Here is a 17,539-nt window from a genome sequence, read left to right on the forward strand (position 1 = left end):
TGTCCCCCGCGCGGCGCGGCCTCACCGGCGCGTACCATCGCCCGCCCACGGGGGGGCGCTTAAAGGGGCTGCAGCCTCTCCAGCCGCGTGCCGTCCGTCTGTCCTGACAGCCGGACACTGACCGTTCCCCATCCTGACCTTAGGACCTTTTTCTATCCCTATCTGTCCCTCCGTCCATCCTTTTCTCCTCTACCTAGACATCTCCCTGTCCACCCCTTGATCCATCCATTTGTCTGTCTGTCTTTCTGTCCTCTGTCCATCCGTGTTTCCACCTACCTCTCTGTCCCCTGTCCAACCTTCTTCCCTTCCAGAACTTAATCTCTCTATCCATCTATTTGTCTGTTCTGTCCCTCTCTCCATCTGTCTGTCCATACACCTGTCTATCTGTCTATCCCTGTGTCCAATCATCCATGCTTCCCTTTGTGCATCCCTCTGTCCCTCCATCCATCCCTCCACATCTCCTTGTTACTCAGTCCACCCATCTCCCCATCCTTAATACACGCATTCATCCATTTGTCCACCCCTCTGGACTCCCATCCATCCACCCACCCATCCATCCATCCATCCATCCATCCATCCATCCATCCATCCATCCATCCGTCCATCTGTCCATCTGACCCCTGCTCTCCCATCCACCCATTTCTCTTATCCAGCTCTTAATCCCTCTGTCTCTCCATTTGTTTATCCAGCCTGCCTATCCTTCCTTCCCCCTGTACTCCCACCCATCTATCCCTCTCTTCCTCCTAGTTTTCTGCACCCGCCAGTGACCAGAGCCAGGTGACCCCACAGTTGACACTGACAAACCTACTGCTGAGAAAACACCACTTTCCCCCCAAATGTACCAATTTAGCAAAAAATCAGAGAGGAGTTTTGGGTGCCAGGTGTCTACTGGGTCGTTGTGATGCTTGGCTGTGTTGGGACCAGTCAAGACCAGCTGGGACCAGTGGCAGCACTGTCTGCCCCATAACAAGGTTTCCACCCCCTGGGATCCTCAGGGATCCTTTACTCCCCCTCTTAAGGGACTGGAGAGACAAATGATGAACCCTGGGGTGGGAGTACGGGTGGCTGGAGGATGGAGGGGGCAGTGAGGAAGGAGACACAGTTCCTGAGGGAAAGCTGAGCTGCATATTTGGGAAGAGGCGTGACTGCCTGGCCAGGAGCCAACAGGAACAAACCCTTCGGCTTTCACTGCTGTATCACCCCACTGCTGGCACTCCCCTTTCCTCCCCCCAAAACTCAGGTACACCCCGTCTCCCGGTTATTCCCATCCCCTTCCAGGGAATAACCATCTGCTCTATTCCTCTTCCTGCTAGGCCCCAAAAGCTTGGAATCAGCTAAAAAAAAAAACAAAACAACAAACCCACATGGACTTTTTTTTTTTTTTTTTTTTTTTCCTGCTTGTTTTCCTGCTTTAGGAATTCAGGTCATGTCTCCCCTCTGGGACCCTCTGGGGACTGAGGAACGGCTGGAATGATATCAAATAACCATGGAAAGAAGAAAAAATGTTTTTTTCAACCCAGATCCAGATTCAGGGCTAGGGGATCCCATCCCATGTAGTTAAGGGGTTATTTAATTGTATCCTAAGCATTTGGCTGAAATTTCCAGGAATTTGGGGCAATGGAGAGTATCATCCCACTGGAGCATGTGGTGCTCAGCCAGCACTGCCAACACTCATCCTGGCAGATCGTTGGGCAACGAAGGGAAACCACAGCGTGGTTTGGGCAAACAGGGAAATTAATCCCAGTTAATTAGTAAATTGGCTTTGTTACCTCCTGGTAAACCCTGTGTGAGCCGGGGGGGGGGTTCCACCGTGCCTTGATTCCAAATCTTTTTATGGGATACACAGCCTTTCCCTGCTGCGGTTCTCGCAGGCTGGAGGATTGCACAGTGTGGAAGGGGTTGGGGTGATCCAGCAAAGCCGGTGGGCAGGGAAAACCTGTCTCCACCCCACGCGTGCTGCGTGTGCCGGGAATGCTGGCGGGAAGGGAGGGAGGCCCTGGAGAGCCGCAGTGCTGGAATGTTCCCCCTTGCCACTGGCAGGATGGGCACGCTGGGACGTGCCTGCTCAGCCCTTGGCATGTGTGTTTCCATCCTGGCATGGAGACACATCCTTGCTGGAATGCCGGGAGCATCCCGCCTGCTCCCGGAGTGCACCATCCCACTGGGTTTAATCCCAACTTTCTTTATAGACCCCCTTCCTAAGGAGGATCCTTCACTCCTCCATAGAGGAAGCAGGAATACTTCCGCACACTGACATGTTTCATCTCTGTAGTGCTTTGCAAACAGTAACTAATTAATCCTAATTAACTTGTTACCTAATTAGGGCCCAAGGGCTCTCCCCTTTGCAGGGAGATGGGAAATTCTGGCACCTCAGGGGATTTCTTTTCCAGCATTTACTAAACACCCCAAAACCTCCATGTTTGCTTCACACTAGCATCAGAGAGTGCCCTTTGTACTCCCCATGGCTGCCAATCCGGGGAGAAAAAACTACTTTTTGGGGTTGCTAATGCCAAGAAGCCTGGGATGAACATTTTCCCTCATCTGGATAGCTGGCACTGGGAATACTGGCATCCCCAATGCTTGGTGTGCCCACCCATACTGGGGAACCCATTCTGGTAGGTGCTTTCAACCATTCTTTTATGGAAAACAAGGGATTTTTGGGGAAGGAAACAAGTAGGTGGGTGTGATGAAGGTGTTTCCCAAAGAATTCCCGTCCTGGTGTGCCATGATCTGGGACACAGGCTTTGGGAACACTGGAAAAGTTCTCCGGGATCCCAGTATCACCACTTAAGGGTCGCATTTCTCACTGGAAAACCCCCCTTTGTCATCCATAAAAATTTCCTATTCTCTGCTGAGTCAGCTGGAGATCCTGGATGGATCTGGCTTCCTGGTGCTGCTGGAATAGGAAGGATACACTGCTCTGCGCAGATCTAATGGCCCCGTGGCTTTGCCGAAACCCTCTGCTGGTGATTCCAGCACGATTTCCTTCCACTCCTGCTTTCCGTTCCTTTCAATCGCAGCTGGATCTATCCTGGGAGCAAAGCCACCCTTGGAATCATATTTTTTCAGCAGGCAAGCGCTAATTTCCTTCATTTTCCAGCCTGTGATGGAGCTGGGCATGGGTTTTGCTGTTGTTTTTTTTTTTTTCTCTGCATACCAACCACCTTCCCAGGAAAGGGGCCCCTTTCCCACACCCAAGACTAATCCACCCAAAGTAGGGTCGGAAAAAAAGCCCGGAGTGTCATTTATCCCAGCCAGTCCCAACAAGAAAAATCCCAGGAGATGTTCACCAGTCCTTGGTGGATCCCACAAGCTCAGCAGTGACCCACACCGTCTCCTCTCAATGCAGAGTTGGGATTGAATAATTCCACTCCCCGCACAAAAAAAAATCAGAAAATGCCTAAATTGGTGCTGAGGTTTAAAACCACCAGTTTCTTAATCACAGGGGAAAAAATCCCACAGCAGAAGTGAAAGCCCTGATGGAAATTAACCCAGCGAGGGTGAACTCAGACATCAGGGAAGCTCTAGGGGGATCCAGGCTTTCCCAGTGTTCCATTTTGGGGTGCCAACAATGCTAGGTGGCAACTTCTGGGTGTCAATATCCAAAAATCAGATAAAAAGGGAGTTTTGGAGCTGGCTCAGGTTCTTGGTTGAATCATGGATAATTGATGGACCTGGGGACCTTCCAGGATGGGGAAGTGCTGAGTGATGGGGGATTCTGCCTGGAGGGCTGACAGAGCAGTGGGAATGTGGGGAGGGCCAGGGACAGGCCCAGAGGTCCCACAGGGGACGGCGCCTCTGTCCCAGTTCCATTGCCATGGCCAGAACCTGTTCCAGGGGCTTCTGACATCCCGGGCAGCTGCAAAGCGATGTACACTCTGTGGTGGAGACCTTTTGGGTGTTCATCCCATCTCATTCCATGCCATCCCTAATCCTTTCCCATTTCCCATCTCTCTTGGAGGCATCATTTCCTTTCATCTCCTCTCCATCCTCCTCTGTGACAGAACATTTTGGGAAAACATGAAAAAGAGCCGTAATTTTGTGGGTTTTTTTGAAGTAATTTTTAAAGTGGAAACTCAGAAGTTCCAGGGGTCAATCCCCTGAACCTAGGAGAAGGGGAATGGATGGGATTTGCCCTGCTTTTCCTTCCCCTGTGGGTATTGTCTGTGGATTTGGGGGGCTACAAGAGACCCACAGAGGAGCTGGGGGGCCCCCAAGACTGGGGGAGACCCTGAGAGGGGCTGGAGATCTGCTGGGAAATGGGGAGATCCTCAGGGGGATGAGGAGGTACAGGGAGAACTGGGGGTGTCCCTGAGGGGGCTGTGGAGCCTCACAAAGGGGCTGAGGGGAATTGGTGGGGGTGAACTGAGGAGAACTGTGGGGGGTAGAAGAACTGGAGGGGCAGCGTGTTGGGGGACCTGGAGGTGGCTGAAGAGATTTGAGGGGCTAAGGGAGTTCAGGGGGGTTGAGGAGAACTGGAGGGATTGGGGGTGTCGGGCTGAGGAAAACCAAGGGGGCTGAAGAGAATCAGGAGATCTGAGGAGCTTTGCATGTGTTGAGGGGAAATGGAGGGGTGACAGCTTGGGGGGACTGAGAGGAATTGGGAGCATGAGAAGTTTTTGAAGGGGCTGAAGGGAATCAGGTTGAAGAGTTTTAGGGGAGGGCAGGGGTTTAGGGAGACCTGGAGGGGGTTGAGGGAACTGGGGGTCTGAGGAGATTTTAGGGGGTCTGGGCAGATTTTGAGGAGTCTGAGGAGATTTGTGGGGGCTGAAGAGATTTGGGAGGGGTCTGAGGAGATCTGGGGAGGTGGGGACATTGAGGAGTCCTGGAGGTGCTGAGGGAACTGGGGGGGGATGAGGAGATTTGAGGGGGGGGCTGGAGGAAGCTGAAGAGAATGGAAGGAATTGAAGGGATCTGGAGTATCTGATGAGGTTTGGAGGGATCCGAGTGGAACTGGAGGTCTGAGGAGATCTGGGGGTGTGTCTGAGATTTGGGGGATCTGAGAAGGTTTTGCGGGGTCTGAGTGAAACGGAGGGTCTAGGGGGATCTGGACATTTGAGGAGCTTTGGGTGGGCTAAGAGGAACAGGGGGGATGAGGAGATTTGGAGGCGCTGAGGAGATTTGGGGAGGTGAGGACACTGAGAAGCCCTAGAGGCAGTGAGGGAACCGCACAGTTGGGGTTTGAGGGATCTGAGACTTGGCAGGGTCAGAGGAGAGCTGAGGGGATCCAGGGCATTGAGGAACTTTGGGTGGGCTGAGGAGAACTGGGAACTGGAGAGAAATGGGTGTCTCTGGAGATTTTGGCAGTACTGAGGTGAACTATGTGGGCTGAGATTTGAGGGTTGTGGAAATTGGGGTGGGATGGTGATACTGAGGGAGTGGGGCAGGCTGAGAAGAACTGAGGGGATCTGAGGGGTGAGGAAACTTGTAGCACCTGAGGGAACTAGAGAGGCTGAGATTTGGGGGTCTGAAGGAACCAGGGAACCCTGACAGGGCTGAGGGGGTTTGGGGAGGTGAGGGGGCTTGAGGGGCTGAGGAGGTCTGGGGGCCCGAGGAGGCTTTGGGTGGCTATGGACCGTGGGCAGCTCTCCCGGGGCTGCTGAAGTTTGGAGTGCTGAGGAGGTTTGGAGAGCCCTGCCGGGGCCGAAGGGACTGGCGGGCTGAGGAGGTTTTGGAGGCTGAGGGAACCGGGAGCCCTGATGGGGCTGAGGAGGTTCGGGGGGCTATGGACGCTGAGACGTCCTCCCGGGCCTGAGGGAACCAGGGGCTGCGGAGCTTTGGGGAGCCATAACGGGCTGCGGAAAACGGGGAGCTGAGGGGGCTTGGGGGCCTGAGGGGGTTTGGGGAGCTGACGAGTTTTGAGGAGCCAAGAGGGATTGCGGGTCTGCGGGCATCGGGGACCCCTCCCGGGGCTGAGGGAACCGCAGGCTGCGGAGCTCTCCTGGGGCTGCGGCGGTTTCGGGGGGCTGCAGGTCCCGGGGAGCCCCTTCGGGCCGGGGTGCCCCAGCCCAGCCCGTCCCTGGGCGGGCGGTGGCGGCGGCGGGGCCGGGCGGGCCGGGGGCGGGGGCGGCGGCGGGGGGACGGCGCGGGGCTCCATCTTCCTCCGTGCGGCGGAGCCGGCGGGACGGCGGGGCACCATGGCTGTCGGTATAGGAAGTGTCTTTTTTTTTTTTACCTTCCCCCCCCTCGCTTTATTATTTTTTTTATATCCCTCATCCCTCCCTTTCCACCCCCCCGTCCCCTCTCCAAAACACCTCAAAACCCCCCGAAACCCCCCGCACCCTGGGGGCGAGCGGGAAAAGAGGGACCTCGACACACTTCCCCCCCCTCCCCCCACTCTTCGAGCTGCTTTTTATTCATTTTTCATCTAAATCAATATTTTAAAAAAATTTCCCTCCTTTTTTCCCCCTCACCCCCCCTTCCCCCTCCCCTCAGCCCTGCAGAACATGGCGTCCCCGTCCTAGCGTTTTAAAAATAAGCCGGGGCTGCCATTTTTGTTTGCCTTTTGTCTGCGAATTTTAATAAAAACGTCTGAGAATGTGGGAGAGGCGGCGGATGGAGGGGGGGTGGGGGGAGCACCCAGCCGGGCCACCCCCCCCTTTCCCAAACCCCCCTTCCACCCCCATCCCCCGGCCTTTTTGTCTGTCAAACCTCACCCCCCCCCCCGCAAATCCCCTCCCAGGTTGAGAATTTCAACTTCACTTAACCAAACTTCGCCTTTTTCCACCTCTTTTTTTTCATTATTACCATCATTATTCCGCCACCCCCCCCACTCCACGCAGGAAGAAGAAGGAAAAGAGAAAAAAGGGGGGAAAGGGGGGGGGGGCACATCGAGGAAAATACCCATTTACCAGAATTTTCCCTTTTTCTTTCCCTCTGGATGGTCTAATGGAAAAGTTAATTGCAGCGGAACGTACCTATTTTTGTGGATGTTGCATGTTTTGGAGGGGGGGGTTGCTTTTTTTTAATGCATTCTTGGCTTTTTTCTGACTTTTTTTGCTTACAGGGGGTGACAGAAGCAGTGCAGGGACTGAATATTATCATTACCATCCTCATAATCACCATTATTAGAATTTTCACCATTTTAATTCCTTTTCTCCTTCCTCTTTTCCTCCTTTTCTTCAGTGTTTTCTGCATTAACTGGTTTTGTCTAGAAAAGTGGTCTCGCTGGCTGGAAGGTCTAATGGAGGGGGGAGATATTTTTTTTCATGGCATTTTTGGCAGGAATGCGGCAGCTTTAGCGAGGGACCCAAATTTCTGTGGCTGTGTCCCAGAGGTCCGTCTGTCCCTCTCCAACATATATTTAGCAATATACTATTTATACATTCATAATCTCCTGGCCACGTCAGGGGGCCTGGGGGGGCAGCTTAGAGCCGGCGTGGCCACAGTGATGGATTTGAACCCAGGAATGATGAATCTGATAATTTTGATTTCTTTTTTTCCCTTCAAGGTTGGAGGATGCTCCTTGTTGGGTTATTTTTCCCCCCCAAGCCTGCAGTCCTTCGGATAGCAGCCGGGTTTTTTAACCCAGGGAGGATGGAGCAGGTGAAAGCGGCTTCAAGCCTGAGGCCTTTGAGATTATAAAGTGATATTTTAGCAGAGAGGTAAAAAAGTTTTTTAAGTCCCTCATGGTGTACGATTTGCCAAGAGGCGGAGGGTCCAGGGTGAGGGGATGGATTTCACCCCCAATTTTCCAGCCAGCTCCCCATCCCTCAGCTTTCCCAACAGCTTGGGGGCGAGCAGGGCTATAAAAAAAACCCACTATTTTTTTTTTTTTTATTATTATTATTCTTTTTTATTTTCCTTTTTTTTGTTGTTTTCTCTCTATTTTCAGGCAAAACCCCACGTTCTCACGGGTCGGGTAGGTCGGAGCCGCTTCGCTTTTGTTCCTCCGCTGTGGGATCTCGCGCGCCGGGGGCTGGCGGGGGGTTCGGGGTGTGTGAAGTTGTCCTCCTCCTTGTCCCCCCGTAGAAAAACGCCCCACGTGCAGCACCCGGTCTCAGCTAGAGCTGGAGATGGACGCGGATAAGGGGAAGCAACGCCAGTACTCGCAGAGGTGGGCATGATGGCTGGATCGAGGGGATCACGGGGAGAAAAAAATCCCTGCTTTTTTATACATTTACATCTTAAAATAGCATCTAACGTAACAATGTGCATGCATGTCATTATATGTGTGCTTATAAAAATAATATATATATGCACACTGGAATCCAGATATTATATGTGGACATATATATTTCTATATAAGCGGGGGCATGGTATTTTTTTGGGGGTATTTTGGGGGTGTGAGGGACTCCTTGCCTGCCCCCTGTGCAGGGAGGGGACCCTGCTCCCAGCATATGTGTGACCCCTTGATATTTCCCTTTTAAGAAATGTGCCTTTATATGCATAAAATAATAACGTTCACCCTCAACCCCCCCACCTTCTGCTTTTTCCCTTAAAATTGTGGATTTCTGGTCATTGGGCGCAATGTCACAAGTGCATGTTGGATCCGGTGCTCTTACTCTCTCCTCGGGGCGATCCCCTGCCTGTGCCTCGGTTTCCCTGCGTGCTGTCACCCATGGGTGACCCCTGTGCTGCTAGGTGTGGGCAGTTGCTCCGAGGCTGGTTTTGTTGCTGCCTTTGCCTTGCAGGGTGCCTTGCTGGTTTCTTTTGGAGGGGGGGTGTATTTGGGGTCTACAGGAGCAGGACCTCCCAGGGTGGGGAGTGTTTTATGGGGCATGTGTCCCCTGTGTCTGGTGTGTCACCATATGGGCTCTGGGTCTCCCTGTGGGCTGTCCCTGTGTCCCCTTTTCTGGGTCACTGAACCCAAACTGTGGATTTGGGGTCACACTGCCTCGGCCCCCATCTTTTGGGAACATTGCCACCCTGGTCCCCCCTCCTCCACCCCAGAGCTGGGGACCCCGCGGGGGTCTCCAGCACAGCTTTGCCTTCCCTCCTGCTTGCCACTGGTTCTTGGCTTCTCACCCTGCCCCGTGCATCCCTTTTCCTGCACAGGGACCCTTGGTCCAGGCTGGGGGCTCATTTTGGGTTGGTTTTGCTGGAAATGCAGAAGGAGAAGCCCCAGCCCAGGGCCCTTCGGGGGGCGGAAGCCGGGGGTTTAATTGGTTCCATCTTGGGTGAATTCTTGTGGTGTGCGGGCCACCCCCTCCCCGAGCCACAGGGGGCTCGCCCGGCGTTCCTGCTTCGCAGCCATGCCTGCCTTCTGCCCCCTCTGCCTTGGGGTGAATCCCTCCTGGATGAGGACAGTTTGGGTAGGGAGAGATGTGCATTCCCTGAGGATAGTGCTAGATGCCAGTTCCTACCCTGGTGACTTTGGGACGCAGGTTTTGTGGATGAGCATTTGCTTTCCCTCCAAAACTTCTCCTGCTCCAGGTGAACCCCAGGGAAACCTGTTCTTAAGAGGGGACAGGGGCCCTGGCCCTGTGTTTTGAGGGGGAAACTGAGGCATGGTGCAAGGCAGAGCTGGGTTCCCTGGCGCAGGGATATGCCCAGGCCAGCGTCACCATCCCTGGCCTGACCTGTGTTGGGAAGGACGTGCTGAGATTTGGGTGGGGGAATGCGCATCAATCCCCCAGCTTGGTTCTCCCCAATGCGCCGTCTCTGGCCACCGCCGGCTTTCCTGCGCTCGCTGCTTGGCATGGAGGGTGGGAGCTCTGCCCTGATGCTCTTGCTGGGATACTTGGGGACACCAAACTGGATGTCTTGCTTGGTTGAGGACATGTTTAGCTACCAAGTGCTGCTCTGGTCACCCCAAATCCCTCCCTTCGCCTCCCAGACCCCCCACTTTCAGGCTGTACCAGGTCGGTGGTCGCTCGCCGGTCCCTGGGAGCTGCCCCTTTTCTCTCGGCTGTGCCGTGAAAAGAAATCTCTTGTTTCTTTTTATTTCAGCGAAGGCGAGACAGAGAGGGCTGCCAAGGTAGAGGCGTTCCCTAGAGAACTGTAGCTTGACTTAGCGGCAGTTGGGTAGGAAGTTGGAAGGCTCTAGTGAGCTCGTGCCCACCCGTGCCATCATCTACCTCCCATCAATCTGGAGCCTCAGCGACACGTCTCCCCAGGCAGCTGCGCCCACCTGGCTCCAGAGGCCACCCTGTGAGTACCAATCACCGCCGAACCTGACGGCCCTGACACTGCCGCCCCCTCGCTGCCACCACCCCCGCTCTCCCCTTGCCACCCCCAGCCCTGGCTTGCCAGCTTCTCCTGCTCTTCCTTCCCCATGGGTGTGGAGGCGAGGAGGCTTCTGGTCTCTTTCGAGGGTGCTGCTGCTTCCCCCCTTGGCCTGGCTGAGCGATGATGCCGGGTACTGTGCTGTTCTGGGAATTTGAGGTTCAGCCCATGGTTTTGGGGCTCTATGCATCTTCCTGCTCGCTCTTCTCACATCCCTCTCCTCTGGCTGGGCTGCTTGGGTCTCCACCATGCTTTGGGCACCCACTTTGTCCCTGGGGATAACCTCTGACAACCCCTCAGCAGCCAAATCTGGTCCCTGTGGAGGATGTCAGAGGCGCTTCCCACCATGGTTTGGACCATAGGATCCCATGCCATTGGAGATGTTACCCAAGAGGGGTTCCCCCTGCCAAGCCAAAAGCTGGGGGGGCACAGGGAGCCCTATCTACCCCCTGTGTCCTGCAGAGCTGGGGGGAGACGTGCCGCAGCATTCCCTACCTTTCATAATTTCCATTTTAATGGATTTTCTTTTTTTTCCACCTTTGCTGCATGTCAGCTTCCATTTTTCATAGTTAGCTGAGAATAGAGAAAAGGGAGTTTTTATATATATATATTTTTTTTCCATCTGCTTTCTTCCCCCTCCCACTCCGTTTCCTAGCCCCAGAGAAAGGGACGCCGTTTCTGACGAAACACCGCACAATTTGTAACATTAAATCGGGACAGGAACAGGGATTTTTATAATTATTTTGGCAACACTGACCATTTCTTCCCTCTTGTTCATCCAGCTCCGAGTGTGGTGGTTTTACAAATAATTTCTCATTTCTTTAGTAAGCCCTGCTTGGGTGGGGGTGGGGAAACATGTGATATTTATGCTTTTCTCCCCAAAATACCCTTCGTGCCTTTTCAGCCCCCTCCAGCTTTGCAGGAAGGATCCTGGGACTGGTGCAGGGGTTGGTGCCGTGTCCTGGTGATGGTTCGGGGGCTTTGATCCGTGTGGGTGCTGCTGCTGGCTCCGCTGGAGCCCGGCATGATATCGGGACAGGGAGAAGGATGGACAGATGGATGGACGGGAAGGACAGAGGTCACAGGGCACCTGCTGAGATGGGGGATCAGCTCCAAAAAACCCTTTTCTAATCATAGCTCTGGTTTCCTGTTTTCCCACGGTTGCTCTGGGGTGGGGGGATTGGTGCAGGGGTGCTTGGTCATGTCATGGGGGCTCAGAGGCCTCCTGCCTGAGCTCCTGCTCACTGCCTGCCTCTTTACAACCCTACTGCCAGTTCCACTTTTGTCCCTGGTTCCTGGTGTCCAGCCCCTTACGCTGGCACTAGTGTCCTTCATCCTGTGCCCATCATCCCAAGAGATCTTACATATGTGTACACACACACACACACACACACGTACATACACATACACACACATGTACATACACACACACACACACATGTACATACACATACACATACACATGTACATACACACACACGTGTGCATACACACACATACACATGTACATACACACACACATGTACATACACATACACATGTGCATACACATACACACACACATACACACACACACACATAGATGTACATACACACACACATACACATGCACACACACATACACATGTACATACACACACACACACACATGTACATACATACACACACACACACACACACACATAGATGTACATACACACACACATACACACGTACATACACATACACACACACACACAGACACATACACACACACACATACACATGTACATACACATACACACACACATGTACACACACACATACACATGTACATACACATACACACACACATGTACATACACGTGTACATACGCATACACACATACACATACACACACATACACACACACACATAGATGTACATACACACACACATACACACGTACATACACATACACACACACACACAGACACATACACACACACACATACACATGTACATACACATACACATGTACATACACACACACACACATGTACATACACATACACATGTACATACACATACACACACACACATGTACATACACGTGTACATACGCATACACACATACACATACACACACACATACACACACACACACACACACACGTACACACACACACACACATACACATACACACATACACATACACATACACACACATACACACACACACACATACACACACACACATACACACACATATACACACACACACACACACACGTACACACACACGTACACACACACGTACACACACACACACACATACACATACACATACAGTAGCCAGTGGGTAAATGTATGCTGTGGGTGGCCTGTGGGTACATATATAATTACACAAAATAGCTGGCAGTGGCTGCGTCCATGCATGGGAAGGTGCATTTAACATCCACAGTGAATTCCTGAATTCCTGTTCTGTGGCATGGAGCGGGACTTTGTCTCCGCCTGTGCGACTGGGATCCAGCCCTGCTATCACTTCAAAACCCTAAAATTTGGTGCTTAAGCAGTCAGGAGGTGACTTGAAGTGGTCAAGTGGTTCAAAACTGGGAAGGGGAATTCCCAAAGCTGATGTCTGGGTCGTGTCCTGGATGGGCCATGGGGTTGAGGTGTGCCATGAGAAATTGCTCCCATTCCTTGATGCCCTGGAACATAACTCGTCCTGTTCCAGGCTGCTCTGTAGCGCAAGGGGCAGGTGGTTCCTTCTCCCTGCCTTGGTTTCCCCCCAAAACGGGGATGGTCCATCGCACAGCTTCTTCAGGCTGGGTTAGCTGTTGGGATGTTACATTCTGGTGGGACCAGGATTCCGTTTCTGTGGGTGCTGCCCACCTACCTATGGGGAGCTCAGAGCGTGTTTGAAACCTGGGGCAGCGAGTGTGAGGAGAAGGAGGAGAGAGAAGAGAAAGGCTCATTGTTCCCAAATCCCGCCAGCCCCAAAGCTTCTGGGGATGCACTTTGCTGGAGGCATCGCTCTAGTTTCTCCTGGAATCCTGGCCATGGCCTGGTTTACTTTGGAGCCAGAGCGCCCAGGGGCCCCAGTCCCATGCATCCCTTTGGGGTCCTACAGCTGCTTACCCTCATGCCCCTGTAATGGGGTTTGCTGGGATGGTGATGCCTGGTCATGCTGGGCTGCTCTGCTGGGATCATCCTCTTGCTGTCCCCTTCCAGCTGTTTACCATTACCCAAACATGGATATAGAATTAATTTTCCCAATGCGTTCAAGCATCTAAATAAATCTCCCAGCCCTGCTGGTTCTGGGTGTTCCTGTTGAGCTGCTCCTGGGTGTCACAGGCACTTCACTTGGCTTTGAAGGCGTATTTTGGGTGGGGGATTCAGCTGGGATTGCTGCTGGGTTCAATCTGCTGCTGTGCTCACCCTCTCCCATGGCAGCATCCCATCCACCTCTAATCCCTTCCTGGATGGGAGCAATACTTCCAGAGCTCGGGAGATTTGGGGGATTTCCCCAAATTTCAGCTTCCTCCTTTTCCAAATTGTGTCCTAGTGCACTCACCAGTGTTTTGTGGTCTTGGAGGCAGGCAGGTGCTTGGTGTCCCCCTAATCCTACAGGAATTTTCATCTGGGAAGATGCTCAGGGGGCTCTCCAGTCCTGCCCGCACACCCCCCCCCTCCCCGCTCCCTGCCTTTGCTCAGAGTCTGGGTTTTACTTCTTGGGGGAGTGATGGTTTGGGGGGATTCAAGCTGGAAGGGTGGAGGGGCCATGTGGCAGCCAGTGATGGCCCATAACCGCATCCCTCTCTCCCCAGGATGGCGGAGCCTCGCTTCAACAACCCGTACTTCTGGCCACCCCCCCCCACCATGCCCAGCCAGGTAAGTCCCCTACACTGGGATTTTGGGACAAGGGAGGATGAATGGATGTGGAGAACACTGACGAGGAGGCTGGGGGTCCCAAGGGTCCCAGTTTCTCTGCCCTCACCCATCTCTCTGCCTTCTCCTCCCTCAGCTGGACAACCTGGTCCTGATCAACAAAATCAAGGAGCAGTTGATGGCGGAGAAGATCCGCCCCCCACACCTGCCTCCCACCTCGGTGGCCTCGCAGCAGCCCCTCCTGGTGCCCCCCTCTCCTGCTGAGAGCAGCCAGTCCATCATGTCCCTGCCAAAGCTGCAGCAGGTGCCGGGGCTGCATCCCCAGGCCGTGCCCCAGCCTGATGTGGCCCTGCACGCCAGGCCAGCTACCAGCACTGTCACAGGTACTGTCACAGGTACCACCGCTGGTCCCGCCAGTCTGGGGGGCAGAGGGGAATGTGGGTCCCCTCAAGATTAATGCTCTTATCACATTGCCCACCAGGGTTGGGGCTGGCATCCCGTGCACCGGCCGTCAGCACCTCAGAATCCAGCCCAGGAACGGGGACCACCACCCCCTCGACCCCCACCTCCACCAGCCAGAGCCGCCTCATCGCCTCCTCACCCACCCTAATCTCAGGAATCACCAGCCCCCCCCTCCTCGACTCCATCAAGACAATCCAGGGCCACGGCTTGCTGGGAGCACCCAAGGCTGAGCGGGGCCGGAAAAAGATCAAGGCGGAAAACCCTTCGGGACCGCCGGTGCTGGTGGTGCCCTACCCCATCCTGGCCTCAGGGGAGACGGCCAAAGAGGGGAAGACGTACAGGTAGGCACACCCTCGCCCACTGAGGGGGCTGGGGGCGATGGCGGGGAGCCCCCCCACCCCAGCCCGGTCCCTGCGGGGTTCTCCCCCACACCCTCCAGGTGTAAGGTCTGCCCCTTGACGTTCTTCACCAAGTCGGAGATGCAGATCCACTCCAAGTCGCACACAGAGGCCAAGCCCCACAAGTGCCCCCACTGCTCCAAGTCCTTCGCCAATGCTTCCTACTTGGCCCAGCACCTGCGCATCCACCTGGGCGTCAAACCCTACCACTGCTCCTACTGTGAGAAGTCCTTCCGCCAGCTCTCCCACCTCCAGCAGCACACCCGGTGAGGGCCCCGCTGAGGGGCTGGGGACACTTGTTCCCACAGTCCAGGGAGGGGGGCAGGGGGGCACCCCACACCCACCAATCTCTTCTGACATCCTTTACGGCCCTGCTCTGTTTGTTGGTCCTGCTGCCATCATCTCCATCATCATCCCCCATCATCTCCAGCACCTTCATAGTCTCCATCTCACTCATCACTCCCACTGTGCTCATTCATTTCCCCCCACACTGGCTGTCTGCATTTGCCTTTATCATCCCCACCACACTCATAATTTTCAGCACTTATATGGGCTCCACCATGTTCATCATCTCCAATACCTTCATCATCCCTATCATGCCAATCTGACTCGATAGCCTTCATTATCCCCACCCTGCTCATCCCCCACCACCTTCATAGTCTCTGGTACTTCCATTGTCTCTACTACCTTCTTTCCGACCACATTCACCATCGTGCCACCATGCTCATCATCTCCATTACCTTTATTGGTCCCACCATGCTCAGCCATCTCCTCAGCCATCTCAGCACCTGTGCTTTTTTCCACCGCTTTCTTCATCCTCACCATGCCCCCACCGCCTTTAATGACCCCACTGTGGTCGTCTTTCCATGCATGCCAGTCCATCTCTTCCACATTCATCATCCCAACCACCTTCACAGTTTCCAGCACTTGCATCCTTTCCCAGCCCCATCTCTCAGCCTCGTGTATCCTTCTCCCCTGTCACCTCCTGGGGCACTGATGTCTCTGTGCCCGCTGTAACCCCCCACTCAGATGTGACCCCATGGATGCCATCAGCAGTGTCCCTGGTGGTTGAAGGGTGGGTGACAATGACCCAATGTGTGTGTTCTCAGAATCCACACCGGTGACAGACCCTACAAGTGCCCGCACCCCGGCTGCGAGAAGGCCTTCACCCAGCTCTCCAACCTCCAGGTCAGTGTGGGGGGACCTGGGGAAAAGGGCACAGGGTCACCATGGTCCCCCCTGACTCCCTCTGTTCCCTCAGTCCCACCAGCGCCAGCACAACAAGGACAAGCCCTACAAGTGCCCCAACTGCTACCGGGCGTACACAGACTCGGCCTCTCTGCAGATCCACCTGTCGGCACACGCCATCAAGCACGCCAAGGCCTATTGCTGCAGCATGTGTGGCCGTGCCTACACCTCGGTGAGCATGGGGCATGCCCCAAAACCTGCCCCCAGCCCGCAGCCCCCTGCTCACCCCTGTGCCCCCACAGGAGACCTATCTGATGAAGCACATGTCCAAACACACGGTGGTGGAGCACCTGGTCAGCCAGCACTCGCCGCAGCGGACGGAGTCGCCCGGCATTCCTGTACGGATCTCCCTCATCTAAGCGGGGAGGGGACAGGACCCCCCAGAACGAGGAGGAGGAAGAGGAGGAGGAAGGAGGAGGAGGACGTGACCCCCAGCACCGCGGGCTGTGCCCGGGCCTTGCTCCTGCCCGGCTCCCGCAGGTTTGGTGACATCCAAAGACGGTTTCAGAGCACTTTGAATCTCTGCGGTTTGGTTTCTTTGGGGGAAGTCAGTAGGGGTGGGGGTGTCCCCCCTGACAGGCCTGCCCTGCCCCCCATTTTTGGATACAAATATATATATATATATATATTTATTGGCCAAGAACTTGGTGCTGCTAAAGACCAGAAATTCACCCCAAAAACAAACCGTGGATGGAGCAAAAAGCAGCTGGGGAGGGGGAAAGTCCCACCACCCCCCCAGACTCTGGGCCCAAGCGCCTCCATATAGGGTTGATTTTTAACCATTTTGGGGGTTTTTTTTGTGTTCATTTGGGGTCCCTTTTAAAGGCGAAGCTGCAGGCAGAGCTGCAACCCCCCAGGGACGGCCCCCCCATTCCGCAGCCCCAGTTTTGGGGGGTTTGGGGGTCCCCCTGCTTTGCCTTGTGCCTGCCTGTACATACCCCCTGTATAGAGCCGGGGGGCACTCCCCCCAAACTCATCTATATTCTGTACTTTTTGGTTCATTTTGGATATTAACTGTGTTATTTTTTATACACTTTTTAAGCCTTAACTCAGCGTTTCTTTGGTTTTGTTTTGTTTTGTTTTTTCAGGGTGTTTTATTTACCTTTTATTAATTTTTAACCCCCCCTATTATTTTTTACCCCCCTATTATTTTTCCCCTCATCCCCTTATTTTTACCCCCCATTATTTCTCCCGTCGATGTTGTACGATATCAATATTGTAACTTTTTTTGTCAGCATGTTAATACTGTGTAAATACGCCTCTTATACACTTAGCCCCCTTTTTTCTCCCCTTTCCCCAAATTTTGGGGCTTTTTTATTTTCCTTGCTGCCCAGCCAGGCCAGGCCTCTCTAGCGTTAGTTGGTACCTTATTAAAAAAGGGGAAAAATAGAAAAAAAAAAGAAAAAAGAGGAG

General features: G+C 53.9%; 1 protein-coding gene and 1 long non-coding RNA gene across 4 annotated transcripts; both read left to right on the top strand.

Moving 5' to 3' along the window:
• The first annotated feature begins 6,065 nt into the window (after positions 1–6,065).
• On the top strand, positions 6,066–9,919 carry LOC131587267 (uncharacterized). Its single transcript, XR_009279329.1, has 4 exons — positions 6,066–6,147; positions 7,835–7,861; positions 7,972–8,056; positions 9,892–9,919. It is a non-coding gene; the product is annotated as an uncharacterized LOC131587267 (long non-coding RNA).
• Positions 9,920–9,949: 30 nt separating this feature from the next.
• On the top strand, positions 9,950–17,395 carry ZNF362 (zinc finger protein 362). 3 transcript variants are annotated; one of them, XM_058854921.1, is made up of 8 exons: positions 9,950–10,092; positions 13,958–14,021; positions 14,155–14,413; positions 14,500–14,821; positions 14,920–15,144; positions 15,988–16,066; positions 16,140–16,298; positions 16,369–17,395. In XM_058854921.1, exons 2-8 carry the CDS (start codon positions 13,959–13,961, stop codon positions 16,483–16,485), a joined length of 1,224 nt encoding a protein of 407 aa, XP_058710904.1. In that variant the 5' UTR covers positions 9,950–10,092; position 13,958; the 3' UTR covers positions 16,486–17,395. The 3 variants fall into 3 exon arrangements, with proteins under 3 accessions (XP_058710904.1, XP_058710906.1, XP_058710905.1); XM_058854923.1 differs by having other exon boundaries at positions 14,954–15,144; XM_058854922.1 differs by having other exon boundaries at positions 14,155–14,401.
• The last annotated feature ends 144 nt before the right edge of the window (positions 17,396–17,539 follow it).

Source organism: Poecile atricapillus, chromosome 22, assembly GCF_030490865.1.
Source record: "Poecile atricapillus isolate bPoeAtr1 chromosome 22, bPoeAtr1.hap1, whole genome shotgun sequence".
NCBI lineage: Eukaryota > Metazoa > Chordata > Aves > Passeriformes > Paridae > Poecile > Poecile atricapillus.